The sequence below is a fragment of the Heloderma suspectum genome, chromosome 15 (assembly GCF_057233095.1).
Source record: "Heloderma suspectum isolate Gila_16-S chromosome 15, 16-S_ref, whole genome shotgun sequence".
Taxonomy (NCBI): Eukaryota; Metazoa; Chordata; class Lepidosauria; order Squamata; family Helodermatidae; genus Heloderma; species Heloderma suspectum.
Genome location: NC_139472.1, coordinates 10,313,633 through 10,339,253, shown reverse-complemented (window position 1 = coordinate 10,339,253; position 25,621 = coordinate 10,313,633). Strand labels below are relative to the sequence as shown.

Genomic DNA, 25,621 nt, shown 5'->3' with positions numbered 1-25,621 from the left:
AATGGGCCGATCAAGCCAGACATGTAGCTAAATGAAAGCTCCATGTTCAGAGGCACTGTTCCTCTTTATACCAAGTGCTGGGGACTAGCAGCTGTGAGGGCTTCTCAAAAACGGGCCGGTGACTGGTAGGGAAACAGGATGTCTCGCCAGATAGCCCCCTGGTCTGATCCATCAGGGATTTCTGACGTTCTTGTGTTTACTGTTGGCTGCTATCCTAGCTCTGTCCTTATCCGTGAGTGATAAAAAGAAAGGAAGAAAAAAAAATGAGGCAATAAATGCAATTATGGTTTGGCAAATATTTACACTTGGGCTTGAAAAATGAGGTAGTGAAATGCAAACGCACGATGCGGCAAAGAGACCATTTTCTCTCCCCAGGCCTTCCCGCTGGACTTCCTCTCTCCTCTCCCTTTCCAGTGCTCCCAGAGTCCCAGTTCCCCAGAGGCTCATAAACTGAGGAATGGATGTCTCCCCCTGCCCGCGACAAACACACCAGTGGAGGTGGGGGGCTCCAATGTCAGTGGGGCGGTAAATCCGCTCCGGGTTTCAGTCAGAACCAGTCAGAACTCTAAAGGAGCTCTCCAAAGTGCAGATAGCTCCTTTAGAGTTCTGACTGGTTCTGACTGAAACCTGGAGCGGATTCACCGCCTCACTGTCATCGGAGCCCACCGCCTCCTCTGACACACACATTATTGTCTCCACTGACATCTCCAACGTTGCCTATATTCCCACCTATCATATGGGATTAACTCTGGACCCGGTCTCACATGGATTCCCGAGTGAGAGGGCGACCACTTATGAATAGCCAAAAATGAGGAAATGCATCACCAAAAAAGGGGACAAAAGAGGACAATGATTTCCATACCATACGCTCATTTATATGCATAGATGCAAATTTAGAAATAATTCTTAAAACTGAAATATAAATACAGTCCATCTCACCATACTGTGGAAGACTGTGACTAGGAGCCTTTCTACACGAGGCTTTTATTGTGCGCTTGTGATTCCTCACTCGTGGTAGATTGCGGTCCTGTACATGTCATTGTCATCCTCCTGAGCCTCTCCCGTGCTTCGCAACCATTATCACGTTTTGTTTCCTAATGAGGAAAGTCTGGTATTTTTCTCAATGGCATTATAGGAGTCTTGTGTATTTGCACAATTCAGCTATACCATAGCACCATCTAGTGGTTGTGTAATGGAACATATAGAACATGTAGAAAGGCAGAGAAAGAAACCCCCAGGAAAAAAGCACATGTAAAGGAGCCAAGCTTAATCCCGCAAAGACTCCAGAAGCAGAAGCCCCAGTAAAGGTTCAGGATAAAAGCTGCAAGTAGAAATGCCTGTAATTTCCCCTGGCTTCAAACTATGCGGACTGCAACTTGATGGGCTGGTTAGGGAAGTCTGGCCCTAGTGACTGAACATGTCACTGCAGGTTTTGACCACATGGACACATTGAAATTAATTAAAATTGATTAAGGGCTCATTCCTATGCATGTTTAGACAGAGAAAAGGCCTACAGCTCCCAGCATTCCCCAGCCAGCTGGCTGGGGTATGCAGGGAGTTGTAGGCCTTTTCCCTGTCCAAACATGCATAGGATTGTGCCCTAATGCATTTAAAAAACAAAATAACCCCGACGTCCACACCTCTTGGGTTCTCTTAGTATGCTTGCCAAGTTCCGGGTATCGAGCACTGGTCTAGTGGAGTCAGGGCCCACGGGGCCGAAGCCCCAGGACATTTTGATGAGCACGGAGGGTCACCTGCACCCCTCCCAGACCTCCCTGTTCCCTTTGAGCTTAGCTGCACAGCAGCTGGGAGGAAATGGTTTTTCCCAGTAACAGAGAGCGAGAGAGAGAGAGAGGTATAGTGGTTAGAGTGTTGGACTGGGACTCAGGAGTTCTAGTCCCCACTTGGACATGAAGCTCATTGGGTGAGCTTCATGTCCTCACCTACCTCACAGGGTTGTTGTGAGGATAACACGGAGAGGAGGAGAAGGACAATGTAAGCCGCCCTGTGGGTTCTTTGCAAGAGGAAAAAGGCAGAATATAAATGATGTAACAAATTATATATCTATCTATATCTATCTATAAAATTATCTATATCTATACACACAATTGATAGAAATTAAAGAATATATATTTATCCCTGTTTTGCCAATTGCTTTACTAATGCTCTCTCCCCCCCCCCTCTTCAGTCGTGGTGGTGCTGGGTGTATGTGCATATGAATACACACACACACATTGTCTCACACACCCACCCTCTCTTACACACACAGGGCTAGATGTGGATCATCACAGCTGCCTGCAATTTTGAACCCTCCTTGGGGGCAATTTCCCAGGACTGGAAGAGGTTGGACACCCCTGCTCTGAAGATATAGGAGGATTCTAGTCCTCATGGTTTTGAGCAAAGGGATGGTTTAACTAGGGGCGTGCCTTAGACTGAGTCAGGCCGTTGGTTCATCTTGATGACAGACCGGCAGCAGCCAGCCAGCCAGCCAGCCCTTCCCCAAAGCCTTGCTGGTTCTTGGGCAAGAGTCTTTCGTTGTGTGCCGTACCCCTGCCCCCCGCCGGATGGAACTGCTTCCTCCTTGCCCCGGTCGCCACGGCCCATTCATTTGCCCCTCTCCCTCTGGGCCCAAACCACACAACTGCCCAGGAGGAGAAAGCAAGGTGAGCGGAGGGTGCTGCCGCATGGCCTCGCTCTTGTCTGCTCGCGTGCTCAGCAGAGAGGCAGCGCCAGCAAGAAGCAGCGGCAGCGCTACGAGAACGTGGCAGCGCGCATCCCCCGGGTGTGGCCCTCGACAGGTGCCCAAATATGCTGACCCGTGGTGCTGGCCCTGGGCAGGTTATCCAGGTCTGCAGTTTCCGCAAAGAGCCTGCATGGAACTTTTTCTGAAACGTGTTCTCGTTACTTCTGGGAGCTGGAAATTTCCCCCGGCCCTCATAAAAACGCGTGCTGCCTGAGATGGGTTGTAAACCGGAGGACGACTGCCTCGGCATATCTTAAGAGAGAAGCAGCGTCTTTTCTCGGTGCTTTGTGCTGGGCGTTTTAAAAGAGGGCAGGGGAAGAAGCCGGGAGGGTGCCCTGCCACGATACAATTGGTTGTCTCCAAGAAGGGTCATGCCCTCCACCGCCTTCTTCACTCGGGCTGCCAACTTCTTGGAGTGACCCTGCTCCTGTGCGTTTACTTGGCTCCCCTTGATTTCAAAATGGTTGCTGTAACCATCACAGAAAGCTCTTCGGAGGCCAAAGCATCTGCCCAGAGAGGACCGGATGCATCTCTGCATCATTCGCTGTTTCGGTCCCATCTCCTTCCAGCTGACTTCTGTTGGGGAGGGGGCATTCTGCCCTCTCTCTTCACTGGGTATCCTTGGATCACCTGACTGGGAAAGCGTGCATGCAGCATAGCAGCAGCATGGGTGAATTCTCACTTTTATCTTGCTGCTATTTGTGATTGGAGGTAACAGTGGGGATTCCTCTCCCTGCCTCCTCCCCAATCCCTGGTAGAGGCGGGGCTTGCGGTGGGGGTGGTGCTAGCGGGGCCAACGGGGCAGGGTCCGGAGAGGTGGCACAAGCCTCCATGGGTCAGATGCGAAACCTTCAGATTAGGTCAGATTAGGATAGTGGGCTGGGGGTTCTGCACCTCTGATTTCATCATTTTCATCATTTGCATGATTTCGTCATTTTCATTATTCTGATTTCATCATTTTCATCAGATTGGGCTGGGGGTTCTGCACCTCTGATTTCATCATTCTTTGACTAGGGATGCTGAAGAAATCCACAACAGATTCACATGAGTTCGGATTCCACAGAGGACCAGCTTTTTCCCGGTCACATGGATTCCGTGGACTTGGATACAGGTTTTTCACTTTTAAGGGGGGATTAGCACTAATGCCCATTAGTGCAAATGCGTTGGTGTGAATTATTTGAAATTCAAATTAACTAGTGTGCATTAGCGCAAGTAGAATGAAATTCTGGTAAAAAAAAAAAAATCTTATCCCAATAATGAGTGGATGTTGGGAAGAAAGACACCTGACAAGCTGCAAAACACGGACAGAATGGATTTAACAAAATCCGCATATATGTCAGACATGGATCGTCCTTCCCCCTTCACAGTCAGCACCACAAGGAGAGAAAGTTTCAGGCTGTCACTGCTTAATTTTGCTAGGAACTAGCTTCTTTACAAATGCAGATTCTAGGAAACTCTCAGACTGCTTTAGGTCTCTAAACTACTAATTTGGGATTTTTAATTAGAGGAGACGAACCAGGGGGTAAAGAAGTTGCTGACAGTTTGGGCATGAACCTCTCACGGCCAGACTTGCTTTGCAGGGATGCCCCTCCCTTAGGGATGCTCCCTCCTACGTTGGCTTCCAAGAGTGGCTATCCTGATGGAGCGTCTGAGCCCTGCCTCCAGCTTTTCCCACTTGGCTTTGCGACATGCCCTAGCATCTCTCAAGTCACACCCCTCTTCCTCCTCCTCCTCATGGAGTTCTAACGGTGGAGGGAAGGGGAAGTGACTTAGTCTGGGCGATCTGTTTGTCAAGGTCTTCGGAGGAATCTCTCCCAGCAACTTGGGAGAGATTCTTCCAGCCCCACCCCTGTCCTCTGATCTAGCCGCTCCAACTCTGATTCAGAGTTAGAGCTGTCAGACATCTCAGTGCTCTGGGACTCATCCCTGATAATACCCCTATTCTTATCACAGAAGCAGAAGAGAAATAATAACCATCCTAAGATGTGGTTGCCTGTCGCACCTCTGCATAATTCTCTAAGGCTGAAACCTTCTTATACACATGTAGGCCTCAGAGTCTGGCCCTAACAGTGCCACTGAAGTGGAAGCACAGAGGTTTGGTCAAGAGCAGGCTGTTATAATGATCATTACTACACGAGGAACCCGCAGTAAAATGTTGCAGCATGCAATGCTTCTGTTCGGCATGCCAGCTTTATTCAGAGGTCTTTATCTGATGAAGCACAGATCAACTATTGCTTAGAAACTTATACCACTAGAATAATCACCCATCAGCGTCCAGGTTACAAATTAAAATTTCCTGTGTCAAAAACAGCAATTGGCTCAGAGAATAACGATCCTTGAGGAAGAAACACGCCTATCCTTCATTGACCAAATGACCTTGTGTCAAGGTTCCCCTTATGACCTGGACCCTGTGAGCAACTCCTTAAGGATCTCTTGCCTCCTTAAGATTCCCACCTTCTTTCATTTACCTTCCCCTTTCCAATAGTGTGGGGTTTAGGCTGTAGGCGTGGGGTGATCAGCACTTCAGACACTTGGGTTTTAAACACAACAGTTTACTGGTAAATTAAAGCAAGCAAATCACAACGCAAGGTATTTACCCAACAGAACTGAGTGATACAAAAGGCATTAAGAGAAGATAAAAGTTGCAAAACGCAAGTTCCTTTATCCTAGCTGTACTTAGACTTCTCCAAGCTACTTCGTCCTGCTCCCTCTTCCTGCTCTGGTCTCTCTGACACTGCTCTTACTGGCTCTCTCACTCTCTTTATATATCCTGTCTCAAAACCAAAAGTACTGCTTCAAACCTGAAGAAAACTTAACTGGGGAAATGAAATTAAAACTTAACCGAGGAAATGAAACTACTCCTCTTAGGGATACCCCCTCCCAACAGAAAAACCCAGGCCTCTAGTCCAGATCTTTTTACCTTTCCTTGACTCTGTAGGCCTCAAACCTTCACACCTTGAAATTAAACCACAGAAAATTTAATAGGTATGTATGGCATAAATTGGGGCCGCGGTGGCTTAGTGGTTAAGACGCTGAACTGCAGACTGGAAGGTCAGAAGGTCGAGACCCGAGTGCCGCGTGACGGAGTGAGCTCCCGTCTTCAGTCCCAGCTCCTGCCAACCTAGCAGTTCGAAAGCAAGAAATTGCGAGTAGATAAATAGGTAACGCCTCGGCGGGAAAGGTAACAGCGTTCCTTGCACCTCGGTGTTCAGTCATGCCGGCCACATGACCATGGAAGCATCTTCGGACAGCGCTGGCTCTTCGGCTTAGAAACGGGGATGAGCACCGCACCCTAGAGTCGGACACGACTGGTTGGGGACACCTTTACCTTTTACCTTTTTATGGCATAAATTAGGGAGGGATCATAGCTGTGTTGTTCGATCCCATGCTTTGCATGCAGAGGGTCTCAGATTCAGTCCCTGGCATTGAAGACTGTGCCCAAGACCCTGAAGGGCCGCTGCCAATAATAGCAGACAATACTGGCCAAGTGGACAAATAGTTTGGATTGGTATCAGGCAGTTCCCCCTGTTCCTGTTCAGGTCCACACTACTGTAGGCCTCGCTTCCGCATAAATATGCAGAGGATTTGGCTGCACAGATACAACCCTGTGTTTATTTACTGATGCCCCCTGTTTCACAGATAGTGTTCAAAGAGGCTTACAAACCTTTAAAACAGGGGCTAGGAAACGCCTTTTTTCTGTCAAGACTAGCATTCCCTCATGGGTAATATGTGACTGCATGAGGGTAGTGGACATGAGCACCCTCTCTTCTCTGTTTCTGACACCCCATCTCTCTCTCACACACACACTTTCTGGCACTCCCCTCCCTCTGTCTAACACCCCCCCTCTCTCTCCCTCCTTCCCCACCGTTTGTCTCTCTCTGACACTCCCCTCTCTCTGATACCCCCTTCTCTCTCTCTTTCTGACACCCCTTCTCTCTCTCTCTCACTCTCTTTCTGATACCCCCTCTCTTCCTGACACCCCTCCTCTCTTTCTGATATCCCCTTCTCCCTCTCTAACACCCCTTCTCTCTCTCTTTCTGACACCACCTTCTCTCTCACTCTCTTTCTGGGATTCCCTTCTCTCTCTTTCTGCCACCCCTTCTCCCTCTCTCCCTCCCTCCCACTGGGATTCCCTCCTCTCTCTCTCTCTAATACCCCCTCCCTCTTTCTGACACCCCCTTCTCTCTCTCCCGCCCCCCCCCCCCGCCGTCTCCCTCTTCTTTCCTTCCTGCCCACTGGACTGCCGGGGGAGAGATAGATCACTCTTGCTAGAAATCTGAATCGATTGCAGAGGGTTTCTGAAAGCTGGCTGAGGGCTACATGCATGATCATAACTGGAATTCTCCCCACCCTGCCCGCATGCTTACTATTTGTAATGGGAGTTTTCCTCCATTGGGAATACAAATGGAACTCGAATCAGGAACACAGCTGAGACAAAGGCTCCCACACTAGCTATTTCTTTCTTAAAAATCAACCACCCGTGGGCAAACAACGCGAGAAATATCACGTCTGATTTGCAATGTGAAACCTCTGAATTGCAATTCATCAAGCAGTTCAGTTCTATCCCCTGTGGCCTGAATCAGGATAAAGGTGTTCTGTTTTGTTTTGAATTATCGCACTACATGGGTTAACCAGCTCACCAATGCAAGGATGCCTGTTATCACTTGAGGAGAATGGCCACTGTAAATAATATAATTAGCATGTCCTGTACTTCCTACATTTCATTTCCTTCTGTCCATACTGTTTATAAACCCAACCCAACCCTCACCGTGTGTGTGTGTGTGTGTGTCTATACATCTGTAACTCAGGGTAACAATTCCTACATTTGATGAAGTGAACTCCGGTCTGCAAAAGTTTACGCCACAATAAATGTGTAGGTTCATGAGAAATGCCGGGTTGGATGAATCAGAGGTCGGAATTAAGATTGCTGGGAGAATTATCAACAACCTCCAATATGCAGACGATACCACCCTAATGGCAGAAAGCGAAGAGGATCTCAAGAGCCTCTTGTTGAGGGTGAAAGAGGAGAGTGCAAAAGCTGGTTTGAAACTCAACATTAAAAAAACTAAGATCATGGCATCTGGCCCCATCTCTTCCTGGCATATAGAAGGGGAAGAAATGGAAGCAGTGCCAGATTTTACTTTCTTGGGCTCCAAGATCACCGCAGACGGCGACTGTAGCCATGAAATTAAAAGACACTTGCTCCTTGGGAGGAAAGCTATGGCCAACCTAGACAGCATAGTAAGAAGCAGAGACATCACCTTGCCGACAAAGGTCCGTCTAATCAAAGCTATGGTTTTCCCAGTAGTAATGTATGGCTGTGAGAGCTGGACTATAAGGAAGGCTGAGCGCCGAAGAATTGATGCTTTCGAACTGTGGTGCTGGAGAAGACTCTTACGAGTCCCCTGGACTGCAAGGAGGTCAAATCAGTCCATCCTAAAGGAAATCAACCCTGAGTGCTCATTGGAAGGACAGATAATGAAGCTGAAGCTCCAATATTTTGGCCACCTAATGCGAAGAGAAAACTCCCTGGAAAAGACCCTGATGCTGGGAAAGACTGAAGGCAAAAGGAGAAGGGGACGGCAGAGGATGAGATGGCTAGATAGCATCACGGATGCAATGAATATGAACTTGAGCATGCTCCGGGAGAGAGCGCAGGACAGGAAGGCCTGGCGTGCTATGGTCCATTGGGTCACGAAGAGTCGGACACGACTGAACGACTGAACAACAACAAATGTGTAGGTAAGAGCAGACCCTTTGTTATCTTTTGTAAGCCATCTGGGGAAGGCTTTCCCTTGAAAGGCAACATATAAGTCATTTAAATAAAGAAGAGAGCAAGGGTCTGGCAGGGGCAGGGGGGGGGGGATAGGATATTTCCAATTCCTGGATCCAAGGTCGGAGACAGTTTCTGAGGTCGGAGCCAGGAATCCGAGTTCCAAGGCTTACAGCCATCCCCATAGGACTGCGCCCCAAATAAATAAAGAGTAGAACCTCCACATTCAGAGGTAGCATACCTCTAAATATCAGGCTGAGATCAGATGTCAGAAGAAGAGAAGGCCCGCATTGCTCTGCTCTGGAGCTCCCCAGAGGCTTCTGGCATGCATCCATTGCAGATGGGGTGTGGGACTAGTTCAGTGTGCATCATGCGAGCTCCATGCTATTCTTAGAAATGTGGGAGGCTGTCATAGTCTCTTTGTTCTCTGCTAATCCATTAAAACAGAGTGGCCATTTGGCTCCTGCTGTCTGCAGCAGGAAGCACCATCTTGTGGAAAACTCCCCATCTTCTAGCCTTCACGGACCTTGTAAACAGCAACCGCGGTGTCAACAGAAGCAGGCAGCCTGTACATATGCCAAGGCAAAGCCACCTCGTCATCAGTTCGGAATATCGATCCTCTCTGTTTGCGGAGGCAGGCTTCAGGTCCACCTTGGCATCGATTCTGCACCAAAGCGACGTGGGCCTGTTTGCCATCGCAAAGGCCGTCGCCGCAGAAACAGAATGGGGGATGTGTGTGCCTGTGTGTACGCTGCATAAGTGCTGAAAGGAGTCGCTGCTTCCCAGGAGGAACATCAAGCAGAGGAAGAGACCAACCTGGCCCATCCAGGGGCAGTTGCCAGGAGTTCACTTCCTCGTCCCTGCAAAAACGAACACTTGGCTCCAGCAACTGACAATTGCCCAGGGGCTGAAGGAAGAAGGGGATAGAAACACTCTGGATCGAACAGCCACCATTTGCTAATCAAGCAAAAACACCAGCAAGGGAAAATCAGCCAGGCCTGAAGTGCATTCAGATGCCAATATTGCTCATCGTCTTGTTCCGGTCTTGGAAAACTCATCACCCTCCTTTTCCTTTCCCTTCCACTCACCGTCCCTTGGGTGTCCTGTGTTTTTAGTTTGGACACCTGATGGCAGCGCCTGCTCCTCTTTTTGATGAATCTGAGCTGCTTTAGGAGACCATAATTGTCTGAAGAGAAGGATAAAAATGCAGTCGAAAAATAATCTACCTGGCTGTTCGGAGTCCCAAGATGTGTTAACCCCCCCCCCTTCCCGGAAAGTTTATTATTATTTAGCAGGAAAATGGCACACCTCTTAAGTTGTGGCCCTGGATATCGCTGTCCATGATTTGCCCAGGTGACCTGAGAAGATTCTCAAAACAGCAGACGATTCGAGACAGATCTTAAGTGTTTGTCTGAGGATGTGCAGAGTGTTAGGGAAAACCTCACAGGTGGAAAGTCCTGCAATCCAGGCCATGTCTGTAGTCCTGTAAGCCCAGCTCAGCCTTGGATAACTTTCAGCATGATCCTCACTAGGTTTACTCAGAAGCACTGAGATGAATGGAACTCACTTCCTAGAAATCCGCTCAGGATTGCATTGTCTAGGTGCTATACAAGTCTCAGGTCGCATCTAGGAGCTTCCCTCTCCCCCCTTTGCTTAACATCCAGCATGATGAAGAGTTCTGGAGAACTCGAAAGCTTGCTCATAAAAGTTGTGACTTTTCAGTTGGTCTTAACAGCCCGCCTGTGGATTTTGGATTTTTTCTTTTGGATCAGCACTGCTCCCTTTGCTTTTTATATACTTCAAGATACTTTGCCTTTACACTTCCTATTCTTTTTCCTTTTGCAGGTTGCGTCTTATGAGAGCAAAAAGGCACTTTCCACATGCTCAGAAGCCCTAAGCCTAAGGTGTCACGAAAAGCTGGCAACTTACCTTACTCCTTTCTGTAAAGCAGCCTTTGCCAACCTGGGCCCCTCTAGATGCATTGGACTACAACTCCCATCATGCTGGCTGGGGCTGATGGGTGTTGCAGCCCCAAACATCTGGAGAGTAGATGTTGGGGAAGGCTGCTATAAAGTATGGGGACATTACAGATCAGCCTTAGAGGCCAAAGATTATAATAATACACTTTCTATATATTTGTGCATGGCACAAATGCCATTTTTCAGGCTCTGAGAAGCAGCTAGTGATCAACAACCAATAGGAATATATATATATATATATATATATATATACACACACACACACACACTCCTTATACAAAAAGTCCCCCACAGCAGGTTACATGCAATCAGTAAAATATGACAGTCCCTGCTTGCAGGCTTATTATAATGTAAAAAAAAGACAAGACACACAAGGAAAACGGTCTGGGGAGGGAAGAGGAAAAAATGAAGTCTTTCAGCAGGACGTCTTTCAGCTCCCAGCCTGGTCATGAAACTAAACAGAACCCACCCCCCATGTCCGGAGGCACTCTCCCTGTGCGTACCAAATGCTGGAGACAGACCAGAAGAGCAGGACGCCCCGTTCACGCCCGGAGGCTTGTCTCTGGTCTGTCCTCCGCTGGAAACGGATCGCTGGTCCAGATACGAACTCTTGCTCGGAGCCGGCGGGACGGTTCTGGGTACTACCGCCCGATGCAGTTGACACACAAGCCTGTCCAGCGGTGTCCAACGGGGCTTACTTCTCAAGGAATCCTGCGATGAACTCTCACGTCCTCTCTCTCCGTGCAAAGCAACGCACTTTCCTTCCACGCGTAATTGTGATCACGCTGCCGCCGCCGCATCCCCTCCCCCCCGCTCCCCCCCCCTTTGAGCCCTCCAACGTCCAGCCCCTTTTTCTGATCTCCAGCTGCCTCCCCTTTCCTTCCTAGTTCAGCTCCGCCCACCTCCGCATCCTTCTTCCATCAACCTCTCTCTCGCTCTTTCCAAATCGCAAAACTGTCCCCCCCCGCCCGCCTCTTGCCTATCCCCTATCCTCGCCTCCGCTCTTCCAGTCATCAATGCAAGTTGCCTATACGGGGGGGCGGGAACCGGATTTTGCATTTTTGCAGCAGCGGCAGCAGCAGCCTCAAGATCCTGTGGTCAGTTTCCTGGTCAATTTCAAGCTTCCCTTGGGAACGCTGTTTCCTCTCTCTGTTGCAAATGGTTGCAAATTTAGGGGAAAGGCAGGCAGGGAGGGAGGGATCAAACCTAAATCGCCTCCCAATCGCTTTACAAATATTATGTACATATATATATATATATTTCTTTTCCCGGTTTGAGGGTGGGAGGGAAGGGTATGGGAACTCTTCAAAGTGCGAAGAAACTTTTGTTATAAAGAGATACTGGGTTGTGTGTTCTTGGCTTTAAATTCTCTTTTCCTCCTCTCCAGCGCAAGGAAAAGGAAGTTTTTAAAAAGTTTCTCCTGCTTCATTGATGTGCACACCTGGACGCAAGGAGAAGAAAACGCACGGCAAAGAAGCCAGGAACTTCTGGGAGAAAAGGGCTTGTGCTTTCATTTTGTTAAGGTTGTTCGTTGGAGAGAACTCCTTGGCTTGAGAAAGCGGGCTAAACTGCCTTTTCTTTTTAATTCTGACGCAGACTATGCGGACTGTCAAGCTAGCCTCGTCCTGTAAAGAGGAAAGAGAAGAAAGATCTTCTCTCTGGGAGAATTTAGAGGGGATTTTTACAGACTGGTAGTCCAAAGGAGGGGAAACGGGTGCGGTGTGCGAAATCCAGACCAGATGGTACAGTGGTGAAGAAAGAACTGGAAAAGGACATCTTTTTGTGAGGAAGCTCCTGTGATGGGAACTGGGATGTGCACTAGGAGGCAAAAGGGCCTTTTGCAAACAGGGTTTTGTCTTGTGGTTCTCTCCTGCCTGGGCTCAGGGGCGTTTCTGTACAACCACCTCCAGCAGAAGGTGAAGACTGCTGAAGTATTGGCTTTGAAATACAAGCAGCAACAAGAGGCGCTTTCGGCCCAACTGCAAGGTGAGCGGCTCTCTTGGTTTGACTTCTTAGTTGTCGTGTTTCCACATGGAGCGGTCTGCCCAGTTATCTCCCAGTTTCGTAAGTACTGAACTGGGTCGAAAGGACACCTAGCCATCATTCTGTGACCAGCTCGGACAGCCAAATAGCTCTCAGCTGTCCTTCCTCAACCTGGTGCCCTCCAGATGTTTTGGACGACAGCTCAGCTCCCAGTGTCCCCAACCACTGGCCATGTTCGTGGGGGCAGATGGGAGTGGTAGTCTAAAACATCTGGAGAGCACCAGGGTGGGGAAGGCTGGAATAGACTGTTCAATCTAACCAGGTCTAAGGCCTAGATTCTTGTGATGTCAACAGTTTTCCTCCGACCTGGTTTGGGAGATCAGATCATACTCCGTTCTTGCTGCTAGTACAGATGCGTGAGTTGCCATAGCTAGGGATGTCGGAGGAATCCTCAATGGATTCAAATGAGTTTGTATTTCTATGAATCTGAACTCCGGATTCCGCAGAGGACTGGCTTTTTCCGAGTCATGCAAACTTGTGGACCAGTTTTTGACTTTTGGAGGGGGATTTGCACTAATTCTCATCAACGAATGCAGCATTAGCACATTTGTGCAAGTGCGCAAGTGCGTATTAGTGTTAATGTGCATTAGTGCTAATGCTCATTAGCGCAAGTAGAATGAAATTCTGGCAAAAACAAAACAAAATCCCAATTCCATCAACAAGTGGAGGACAGAATGAAAGACGCTTGACAATCCATGAGGCACAGATAGAATGGATTTCATAAAATCCATACATCCCTAGTCACAGCACACGTGCAGTAAGGCAAGAGAATGTTAAGAACAACCCTGCAAGGTTGTACTAAAAGTCCATCTAGTCCAGCACCCTGTTTCCCACAGTGGCCAATCAGACGATTCCAAGAAGATCATTTATTTATTTGATGCATTTCTTTGTTTGATTGTCCCTGGAATCTGGGATCCAGAGGTATATGGCCTTTGGGTATGGTGAAAGTTCTTTCCCTAGCCATCACCATGACTAAGCTACTGGAAGACCTGCGCACCATGAATTAGTTGGGTGTCTTTATCAGCGCAGATGAAATGACTTGCTGGATCAGGCCAAGGGGTTCATCTAGTCCAGGGATGGGAAACAGGCGGACCCATCATCCCTTGCCATTGGTAATGCTGGCTAGGGCTGATGGGAGTTGCAGTGAAACAACATCTGAAGAAGCAAATGTTCCCCACTCCTGAACTAGCCCAGCAGTGGTGAGCCAGACGATGTAATCTAAGAACATGAGAAGAGCCCTGCTGGACCAGACCAAGAGCCCATCTCCTCCAACGCACTGTTCCCACAGTGGCCAGCCACATACCTGTGGGAAACCCACAAGTAAGACATGAATGCAAAAGCACCCTTCTGCCCATGTTCCCTAGCAACTGCTATATATAGGCATACTGCCTCCGATACGGCAGGTAGCCATCAGGACTAGTAGCCATTGACAGCTTTATCCTCCATGCATTTGTCCAACCGCCTTTTAAAGCCATCCAAGTTGGTGGCCTTCACTACGTCTTGTGGTAGCAAATTCCATAATTCAACTATGCACCGTGTGAAGACGTCCTTCCTTTCATCTGTCCCGAATCCCCCACCAATCAGCTTCATGGGAGGACCCCCCAGGGTTCTAGTGTTAGGAGAGAGGGAGAAAAATGTCTCCCTATCCACATATTCCACACCATGCCTAATTTTATACGCCTCTATCTTGTCTCTCCCCACCACCCACTCCTGCCCTTGACTTGCCTGTTTTCTAAGCTAAAAAGCCCTGGATTTTATAGGATTTCCTCATAGGGGGCCTGCTCTGGTGTCCTGAACATTTTGGTTGCCCTCTTCCATGCCCTTTCCAACTCTACAGTATCCTTTCTGAGATGTGGCAGCCAGAACTGTTTGCAATATTCCACGTGTGGATGCAAGTTGTAGCACACAAGATAATACTGATTGCTTGCATCTGCCCTGAATCTTCCACCACTCTGCTTCATTGGACTGAGTTCTAGTATTATGAGAGAGTGAGAAAAATATCTTCCTGTCCATTTTCGCCATGCCTGTGCTGCCCCCGGAATGCCCCAGTTTGGGGTCTACTGCCAGTGGGAATATTGCTGGCTGCAGAACCTGTGGAACTTTCCACGGCTCTTGAAGAGCTCCTTTAGAGTGCTGACTGAAACCCAGAGTGAATTCATCGCCACACTGACATCGGAGGCACCAGCCTCCACTGAGAGATGCGCTTGAGGCCCACCTTCCGGTGGTGGGCGGGGCTGAAGGCAAGAGGGGCATGGCTAAAATACCAGCATATTTTAGCTTCAAGTTCCTAGTACCACTAGCTAAGCCTTAGGAGGGGAATGTCAACCTCTTAAAATCAGGGGGGGAAACAGTGCAAATGTTGGAAAACTAAATAATTGGTGGCCAATGGAAGGGGGGGAGGGTCCAGGAAAAGTGGGGGAAGGGTCCCCATCTGGGGAACGGTCAGACTGAGAAATGACCAAAGGATTGGCAGCAGGGATGCATGAGGATTCTGTTCTTGCTCGCAAAACATGCAAGTGTTCAAAGCCCCGAACGCGAGCGCGGGCACATGTCTGCCGAAAATGTTCACAAACCGCCGTACGTGTTCTCCCGTTTGATTTGCACAACTTTCCCGGCTCGATTTGCGCAAATCTTCTAATTCGTGTGGCAAATTTCCCCCGTAGACAGCATCAGCCCTGCTTTTGGTCCATGAAGGAAAGTTGTGCAAGTTAGGAAACCTGTGCGCATGGGGGGGAATTCGCACAAATTTCGTGGTGGATTGCTGCTCGGTTGGTACATTTTCCCCATTGGCGCACAGCGAGTGGCGATCGCAAACGTGAACAGGAACTGGGCACGCGAGGAGTGGCGAGATGAATTTCGGAGGACTGTGGCGATCTTGAACATTGCTTGTTTGCCCACCCCTAATGGGCGGTCAGAAATATAATTGCTAAAATAAAAAATAGATAAGAATTGGAGCAATGGCTCAGCTTGAAATAAGGGACCTTCTTATGTCCCTAGAACCACATCAACAATAACAGCAACAAAAGTGTTGCAAGCAAAGGCGGAAACTGAACTTTTGAAGCAGCATTTCTCTGAGTCAGGTCCTTTGATCCAATGAGCCCAGGACAGCCAGCTCTCAGGGCCAGCCCTACCATTAGGCAGAGTGCGGCAGTCGCCTCAAGCAGCAGATCTTGAGAGGTGGCAGCAAGGTGTTGGAAGAGAAACCTGCTCTGTATCCCCAAGGTAGTCTGCTGCCTTCAGGTGCAATGGAGGATGCTGTGCTGTTGTTAGGGTTGGAAGGCAGATTCATCTGGCAGTCCAGTCGGCTGGCATACATGGGAGGAGGCACCATCATGGTCTTTGCTTCAGGCAGCCATATGCCTTGGGCTGGCCCTGCCTACTCTGCCTGGGAGCACTTTCCACCATCTCTGCAGAGAAGCATCTTCTCCATCTCCCCTGCTGCCTGATCCTTGCCCATGGTGCCATCAGGGTTGAACTTTCGGGCAGATGGACAGGGCCCCACTCAGGGTAGGGGGACCCCCCCAGAACAGCTGGGCAGGCGTACCACGTTTTGAATAAGTGAAGTAATACGCACGGCCATCTGATGCACGGGTGCAGTGCCACGCATCCCGGAGGGGAATCCAGCCTTCCTAGGGTCCCAGTCCGGCTCTCCCCAGATCGCCACACCCCTTTGCCCTGGCTCCACCCCCTTCCCCCAGCCAATGATCATTTAGCGGTTTCTTGGCTTTCATGCCATTCTAAAGGGTTGAAATGCTTCTCCTAAGTTACTGGCAAGAACAGGACTATGCTCCCATTTTTGGTATTTTGGCCCTCTCCCTTTTTTCTTTGGCCCCTCCCACCACTGGAATGCAGCCCCCGAGAGCTGCTCTTAAATAAAATTTGGCCCTCCGGCTGGAAGAGGTTGGACATCCCTGTTCTGAAGATACAGGAAGATTCTAGTCCTCATGATTCTAAATAAAGGGATAGTTTAACTAGGAACAGTTAGACTGTTCTTTAGACTGAGTCAAGCCATTGGTCTTTCTTGCTCACTGACTGGCCTCAGCTCTCCAGGTTTTCAAACGGGAGCCCCTACCAGTCCTGCCTGCAGATGCCAGGAATCGAGCCAGGTGCCTTCTGCCGGCAAAGCATCTGCTCTCCCACTGTCCTTCCCCCTGCAAATCCTTCCCCACCCTTGGTCTCAGCCATACGTTCTAGGGCTGAAGGTGGTAAAGGCTCCTGTTAACCCCCAACTAGGGTGTGGAGGCGGGATTTGAATTCACTCCCTTGGAGGCACAAGCTGAGGTCAACACCTACCACTAAATGGCTTCATCAAGTGTGCATGAAAACAAGAATTCAAAAGGCTTTGCATATCACACGTCATATATGCTCTCAGTATTCCTTACAACAGCCCTGCAAGGTAGGCCACTGTCATCCCCATAGTGTAGGGCTGAGGGTGGCGAGGGATTTCCTGGCTGGAATTAAACATGTTCCCTTGAGGCCTGCCTTTTCTATTGCCTTCAGTGAGGAAAAAGGCCTGTGAATGTGAAAGCAGAATCGATCTGTTTTTCCAGCCTGGCTACAGATGTATTTATTTAAAATTGTATAAGCTGCCTTCCTGGGCCTCCCCAAGACACCAATATGACCATAAAGATGCAATGCAAAATAATACAGTATTATGAGAAAACATGGAAGGCTTGTAAAAAAATAATAATGAGACGAGTGCTAATGCAAAGCCTTGGCAATGCAAGTTCTTGCTATTTGAGCTGATGTCAACTCCAGGGCCCACCCCTGGGAGCAAAAGGGAAATTACTTTCACTGGCAGCGTACTGGGTATTGTTCTGAAAGGGCCAGCTAGAGAGATTAGCAACAAGCTTATACACACCAGAAGCAGCGAATGTGTTTGGTTTTCATTATCTACACCCACCACCCTTCAAAACACACATTCTCCTTTCAAAAACATGGAAGTCAGGAGAACTGAGTCAGGGCCCGTGGCCAAAATCGTGAATGGGGGGAAGTCGACAAGTTTATTGTTTCCAGAGGGAGAGCTGTGTTCGCCTGTGGCAGCAAAAACAACGCTGAGCCTTGCGGTACCTTAAAAGCCAACGCATTTATTATGATGTAAGTTTTCGTGGACTATCGCCCACTTCATAAGATACAGGAAATGTTATCCTGACTTACCCGTGTATATATGCACAAAAGCTCGAGGGGTTGGAATTGTAAGCAGCAAGGTCAGAAGGAAATGAAATGCAGAAAGTACAGACAGTGATAGTTAACTGCAGCCGTTTGCAAAACAGGGACAGGATCTGTCCCCTGGGCACATTTTTCTGGCCCTTCTCATATTTTAATCCAAGCACGGTCTAAAGTTTGACAACGGTTCCACCAGTGTACAAAAGAAAAAAAAAAGGGGGGGGGAATCTGAGCTGTAAGCAGTATGTCCCACACTTTAACACTTCCTGGCTGTCCTGCACTGGCTGCAGCAGACTCTGACTTGGAGCAAAGTACGAGGCGATCCAAAAGGCAAGGCAGAAAAGCGGGCAGATGGTCATGCAGCTTCTTAGGTTCCTATGCACAGCTGCATATTGCACATGTTACAAGAGTCAGTGTCATGACCCCACGGGAGGAGTCCTCCTCAGAGGAGGAGCTGCTGCCCCGAGAGACCCAGGGCACCCCAGATCAGGTACTTCCACCAGACCAGCAGGAGCCTGGGCCCTCGGGGGTGATGGTGGCAGGTCCATCCCTGTCAGGAGGAGGGGATTCTGCCACTGAGGCTGAGGCTGAGCCCCCTGGCCCCCAGGAGCATTGTCACCTCAAACCACAGGCCAATAGGGCCCCTCCGAGAAGGAATGCTCGCTTGTAGAGAAGGACTCCTCGGGAGAAAGCAACTCCTCCGGAGTAGGGCTCTGAACAGGGAGCTCTGATTACTGCAGCTGAGCTCTGGGTGGGGCTCAGCAGGCTTTGGGGTTAAAAGCCTCCGGTGCTGACCCAGCCAGTGTTGGAACAACATCATTCATCAGCTCCTCTGCTGTGCACCTTGCTTTCTGGACCGTGCCTTGTGACTGACCTTTTATGCCACTGACCCTTGGATTCCTGTTTCATTCTGCTTCTGGACTGGGTATGGTAATGCACTGCTTCACTGTGCTTTGTCCCTTTCTTGTATCAGGCCCAGTCCTGCCTCTGCCTGGTCCTCATACTGGACTGGGACTTTTGTACATGATCTTTTGCCTGCTTCGTTGCCTTGCCGTTTGGATTGCCCCATAATTTGTTCCAACCCGGAGACTGCTGCCGCCAACGCAGGACGGAGACAGAACTTTGGTCTACTGCAGCTGAGCCCTTCTTTTTGGCTCCCAGAACTCCGTGGGGGAAACCCGGGGCGCTCAAGGCTGTCTGAATTGTAATCCATGCACGTTCTGCTTGGCGTTCTGGGAAAGGAGTTAAGCATCTTACAAGGCCTTCAATTTGAGCTCCTGAGCGGCCCCCAAATCCCTGGAACATGTACCTCCTGATGTGAAAACTTGTATCAGTGGTAAATCATATGCTTTGCCTGCTGGTGGTCCTGGGTTCAATTCCTGATGACTTCGTTAAAAGTATCTCTGGTAGCAAGGCTAGGAATCAACATATTTGGGGTGATGGTGCCGCTAGTCATAATAAATAGCACTGGGAAAAATTGACCTGCCTCTTAACAGGGGATAAGCAGGCTCTGATTGGGGGCACATAATGGGGAGTAAAATGCACTCTGTATGGGCTCGAAGGCTGCCTGTTGCTTCACAAGCCCCTTGGCAGAGTCTTGTATACAGTCCCCTCGGGATCAAAATGGGCAAGGTTGTGAGTATGTTGCACTAAAAAAATAAACACACAATGGAATTCAGTTCTGCCTTGAGATCATGTGAATTCTGCAACCTGCATAAATTATGCAAGTTAAGTGAATTCCGCACCCTGTCCAAATTATGCAAGTTAAGCCACCAGTCAGTCATTTTTATTCCAAAGTGATTGCAAAAATCAAGCGACCAACAAATTCTAGAACACAAAAAGTGCATACATAGAAGAGATGGAAAAATACAGACATATGCATTTTTAAAAATACAAACTTGGTAATAAAACGAGTAAACAAAAATTAGTAACCCCCGCTAGTACCTTTGCAAGTTCAGTAAATTGCCATGATTTCTTTTGTCTTGTATCACTTAAGCTGCAATTTTTGCCATCTTGCATAATTTCCCTCCTCTGGTTTTGCTAGTGGAAAGACAGGGTACAAATCACTTAAATAAATAATAAATAAATCCCTGTTTCCAATCACTCAATCTTCTACCGTCACTTCTCTGAGATTTTGGGAAGTATTGCTCACACACATTCAACTCTATACTCACAACCATAAGGGCTAGAAACTTGCTTTTTTTTCTCTCTTTCAAAAGCCGAGCTTCTCAGAAACCTCAATTATGTGTGGCATGCTTCTGTGAAATCATGGCAGACACACCTTACTGGCCATGGATATAGCATAACTGAGGGGCTGAAGGAGTAGAAGCCCAGGAAAGAGGGATGTGAAAGATACAGTTCTGTCCTCAGCATGGCCTTTGGAAGAGATGCTGCTCGTGACTTTTCTAAATGACCCTCCCAAGCATGAGGACTAGAAAGTTTTGGCTTTTGAGAGAAAACAGTCAGACGTTCTGGCATACAAATTTGGACATCAGATTCCCCAAGCAATTCTGTGTTCATTGGAAGTTCAGAAAGGGCAGGAGGAGTATCTTATTAGGAATGGATTGTCACTGCAACATCTCACCTGAATCGGAGATTTCCTAGGGAAACCTCGGTCTGAATGCCAGTGCTGGCAAGGGGTTTGTGTGATCCTTCTGTTGCAAATGGTGTAGTCTACATTGCAGAGAGCGGCAACTTTTGAAGTTATTGTCTTCAGATCTCCTCAGAGTGTGAGTCGAGCATCCTGCTAGATAACGTCTTCTTCCTCCCCCCTCCCAAAAGTATGTTTGCTGACTCTTGTGTTATGAGGCACATGCTTGCTACAACATGTACCTATTTTAGTCTGGCATGTGTCAGAGGATATCTAGGATGTCTCCATTGGTGACTATCCATGGAGGGTGGCAGTTTAAAAAACTTGCTTTTGCCCCAGACTGTAGCCACACAGGGAGAGTTCTAGGACCTACACTTCAGCTGTCAGCTTCTGTGTTTGTTTGTTTTTTATGTCAAGTTGTTGGTCTTAGAATAATAGAATCATAGAGTTGGAAGGGGCCTATGAGACCATCGAGTCCAACCCCCTGCTCCATGCAGGAAGCCTGATTCCCAGGCGGTCTCCCATCCAAGTACTAACCAGGGCTGACCTTGCTTAGCTTGCGAGACTGGGAGCATCCAGCCCTTTGCTCCTTTTACTAACAGCAGGAATTGGCAACTGGAATAGGGTGGCCATGTGTCCAGAGCCAAAAGAAGTTTAGAAGAGAGATGTGTGTGGTGCAGGTATGCCCATTCTCTTTTGCCTCTAGTCAAAATAGGTTTGGTAGGCTTTTGGACTTTTTAAAAAACCTGCAAAACCTGTTTGACTAGGAGGTAGCAAAGAAACAGGGTGAGGCTCCTTCAGGCTGTTACGGCCACAGGCAGCTGCACACTGGTCTTTGGCCATAAAAATTTCTTCAAGTGCTGCTTGTATGGAGAAACAACCCATGTGCAAAAACCACAGGGAAAAGTGCCCCTCTCACACCACTTCCTTAAAAATCATGCTGTCTCCAGCTGCTTAAAGAAACACTGTTTTTTTTTTTTTTAATGCTTCTACAAACCTTCAGGTTCCTCCCAGCTGATACCTCCCACTTGTGTATGGATGGTGCCATTTTGGCTACATAAAAGAAAATCTTACCCTGCTCTGGAATACATTATGCTCTTCTATTTCTCTCTCTCTCTCCCCCCCCCCATCTCCCTCTCCCCCCCCCACTCCATTTTTTCATGCCTCCACTAAAATAATTTCATGGATTTTTTCTTAAATTCCCAACACATTTCATGATAAAAGGAAAATACACTCGTCTTCTCTTTTGCAAATCCATTTTCAGAAAATGAGTTTGCTATTAGAATATATGCAGGGGTAAACAGCTTTTGGCCCTACATATATTTTTGCCTGCAGCTTCCATCATCCCTCAGCATTGCCTTTCTTGACTAGGCTGATGGGACTTGTAGGCGAAAACATCTGGAGGGCCATAAGCTGCCCACCCCTGGAAAGGATGAACAGGAGTAAGGGACACTGGAGGCACTAGACTTTTTTTGTGCGGGGGTGGGGGGGAATACATTTTTGTTAATATGGGGATGAGCTCCATGCCACATATTCGATTCTGAAAGAGAAATCTTTCATGCTGCATGCCCATGGTGGGTGGGGCCAGAGCCCAAAGTGGGCGGGACTAAAGCCCAAAGTGGGCAGGGCCACATCTTCTCTCTCTCTCTCTCTCTCTCTCTCTCTCTCTCTGCCCCCCCCCCCATTTTCTTGGTTTTGCTCTCCCAGGCTGCCAGGGGAGGGGGAAATCGCTCTTGCCAAAGTCTGAGCTGATCACCCGCAGAGTGTCTCCACCACCACTTCCATCAGTCCGTCCTTTTTGGCTGCCTCTGCTCCACTTTCCTCCTCCTTCCCCCTTCTCCTGGCCTTCCCTCATGAGCCTGAAATTAGGCTGAGCAGGGGAGGTTGTCCACAAAGCTAACCCACACTGGATTAAACATGAGAGAGGAAGGCACCCATTTTGCCACACTGCAAAAAAGAAGCCTCCCCGGCCTGGAGGGTTGTAGGGAGAACTGCTCCTTTCCAGCAATCAAAGGGTTTTTTTTATATTTGCTGGCTTAGCACGGGACCCAGCCCTTAGCTCAGGAATTCTGGCCAAACGCCAATTCCGGTAATTATGGCAGGAGCTGGCTACAGTTTCCTAGAATAGAACACTGGAGCAGGAGAGACCCTCAAAGTTCCTCTAATGCAATCAACCATGCCTGTATTGTGCGCTTTATGAGCTTAACAGAAAGCTCTGGGAGACAAGCTTGAAAATGGGTGTGCAATGGTTGGTGAAAACTTAGACTCACCCCCCCCCCCCGTAATAGCTCCCTCTAATACTGAACTCAGGTGGTGTGTGCCAATAGAAATGGGGCTACTGAGCAACATAAGGAAGGTATCTGCGTGCTCAAGGGAACCCTGAGGTGCATAGAAGCAGAAAAGAAATATTTTTGAAAAACTGAAGAGGGCAACACTCCCCACACCCCCAAAAACAGCCCAATGAAGAGTGAGCATGCTCAGTAGCCTTGCAATGCTGAATGCCAGCTTCATAAGGAAAACAGAACAGGATGGAATGGCTTTTTGGTGGAGGGCACGGCTGGCTAGAGCCTTGAACAGGAACACCCAATCATAGGTGAGACTATATGGCAAAGTTTTGTTGCCTGTTAAGTGCCTCTGTGTGTCAATTAAAGGTGCCCCAACTGATCAGGCAGCAACTACGGAAAATATATTTAATACAAGTGCTTATGAAAACTGTAGATACCAAGCACCACCTTAAAAACAGGTGTTCTCCCTTCTCCGACCATTCAGGACAGGATGCTCTTCTACGATGAGGTCTGTTAGGATGTATCTAGAATCAAAAGGAAGTTTGCTTCTTGCTTTAGAAATATGGTTTTTACCCTTATGCACGTTTAATCGTATGAGCTGAGGTTGATTAGCTGATTAAAAATGTCTTTAATCAGTTGCAGCCCACGCATATATAAAAATGTCCTCCACATGCAAAACTAGAAGGGTTAATCTGAAAAGGGAATAGACAGATTTGTGGAGTGTAGGTTTCTCAGCAGCTTCTAGCCCTGATAGGTAAATTTATTATATTCATTTGTTTGTTTGTTTGATTCTTACCCTGCCTTTCTACCAAGAGAAATGGCGCTCTGGGTGGCTGGCTGTCCTAAATAAAACTTGATTAAAATAATAATAAAGCAAATGCATTAAAACACAATTAAAAACACAGCAATGGCAAAATAAATGGAACCTCCCCATTCAGAAGCAGTGTATCTTTGTAGACTAGTCGGTGGTGGGAGAACAGAGGAGATGGGCTCCGGTTTGGAAACAGAATGCTGGACTAGATGGACCTTTGGTCTGGTCGACCAAGGGCAATGCTGTAGTTCTAAATGTAAAAGGTTCTCCCTGTCCACCACTGCAGGGGGACGCATTTGGACCAGGGCTGGCCAAGACATTTTGCAGACTGAGATGAAGTACAATATGGCACCCACCCCCAATTCCGTGTACAGATGCCAACCGGACTGGTAGTTGAATCTCACTTCCACACTGGCAATGGGACATGTGGACCACTATTACCATCTTGAGGACACTGACAAATAGAGGAGGGCAACTCAGGAAGGTGAGGGGTCTGGAAACCAAGTTCTACGAGTAATGGTTGAAGGAGCTGGGTACAGGGATGTGCGAACACCACCACCCCCGTCCAGCTTCTCTGGGTGCCCACCCAGCCCCTGCCCCCTCTCACTGGTCCCCAGACTTCACTCAAGCCCCTCCTGCGCTCGGCGAGCAACCCACACTCACCCCAGTGGCCTTGTCGAGTTCTGCAGCATAGTTTTTTGAAAAATGAAATGGCGATTGCAAAAATGCGCATATTTACACATGCGTGAAAATGCACATTTTCCAAATGCACATATTGTTGCAAAAATGCGCATTTCGCATATGCAGATATGTGCATTTTGCGATCGCCATTTTATTTTTCAAAAATTGGCGACTGCGGAGCTCAAGGAATGTGGGCCGCACGGGCAGGGGGATGAGTGGGGGCAGAGGCTTGGTGAGCGGGCAGGGCGGGTTCTGCTGGATTCCTGGACGGAATCGGGTGCCCCCGCCATCCCTAGCCAGGTATGTTTAGCCTGGAGAACAGAAGTTTACAGGGACACATGATAGTTATCTTCAAATAGGCTGTCATGAAGAAGATGGAACAGACTTGGTCTCTTGGTTTTGCTCCAGAGGACAGGACTAGAACCAAATGGGAGGAAATTGCAGGGAAGCCGATTTCAGCTAAACCTTTGTGGAAGCTTCCTAGTTTTAAGAGATGTTCGGAAATAGAACCAGCTGCCTTGGGCCCTAGTGGGCTTTCCTTTGCTGGAAGTAGAAGCTGGATGGCCATCTCTCAGGGACGCTGCAGTTGCGAGACTCCTGCACTGATTAGGGGTTGGACTAGATGACCTTGAAGGTTACCCTCCAACTCAAAGAGATTATGAGAAGGATGGCCAGAGTCATTTGCCCCCCCCCCCAATTCTGCAATGGTAGTCCAAAGAGAGAGCAGTGCTACCTCTTTTTTTCCTGAGCACATAGAGCCGTCCTTTCTTGGCTAGTGGAGTGTCTCCTCTCTCCTCCTGGAAGGATGATTTAATCCAAAATGGCAAACAGACGGCAGGAGAAGAACATTAAAAAACGCTGTGTGGAAAGCCTGGGGGGAATGGTTGTTTCTCTGCTCCACTGTCTGCTGGCACATCAGCCTTGCTGGAAACATTGGGAAAGAGAAGAAGCCCTCTTTGCTTGTTATTGTTCCAGGGGGATTTTTAAAAGAGGCATTTTAGCAGCTGCCTGGAATGGCTGGATGGGATTGTAGCCAGCTTGTAGTTTTGCTCTTCCCTGCCTATTTGAATGGGGTGGAAACCACTGCTCCACGCCCCACAGAATCTTATTTTTCTGCATTAAGTTCATTGGTGTCAGCACTTAGACCTACAGAGATAGAGAACTGCCCAACAGAAGGGAAATGGAATATCGTCATCAGTAGTTGTAGTAGGTGGGACCTACAACAAAATGTTGCAGCATGGAGTTGGCATAACCCCCAGGCCTCAGACCTTCCTGCGGATACCTTCCTCTTGTGTATAAGTAGTGCTGTTTGGGCTACATAATGGACCAGCTCTTGGAAAAATTGAGAATGCTATTAGTATAAAACAACAATAACAACAATAAATATCCTGCTTTTCTATCCTACAAGATGGACAAAGTTGGAAAATGAAACCCCAAACCCCCAAACACAACACTACAAAAGAAACACAAAACATGAAAGCAGAACATTTTGGGCTGCATTAATAGAGGCATAGCTTCCAAATCCTGGGAAGTACTCGTTCCCCTCTACT

At 48.3% G+C, this 25,621-nt stretch overlaps 1 protein-coding gene across 3 annotated transcripts in view; it reads left to right on the top strand.

The window, feature by feature from the left end:
* The first annotated feature begins 11,362 nt into the window (after positions 1-11,362).
* LOC146335328 (uncharacterized) overlaps positions 11,363-25,621 on the top strand; it is a 57,598-nt gene continuing 43,339 nt past the window's right edge. The window contains exons 1-2 of one of the 3 annotated variants that reach the window (XM_084822226.1): positions 11,363-11,592; positions 11,883-12,481. In XM_084822226.1, coding sequence (XP_084678352.1) covers positions 12,295-12,481 — 187 coding nt within the window. In that variant the 5' untranslated portion in view covers positions 11,363-11,592; positions 11,883-12,294. The other 2 variants (XM_084822228.1, XM_084822227.1) reach the window with 2 other exon arrangements.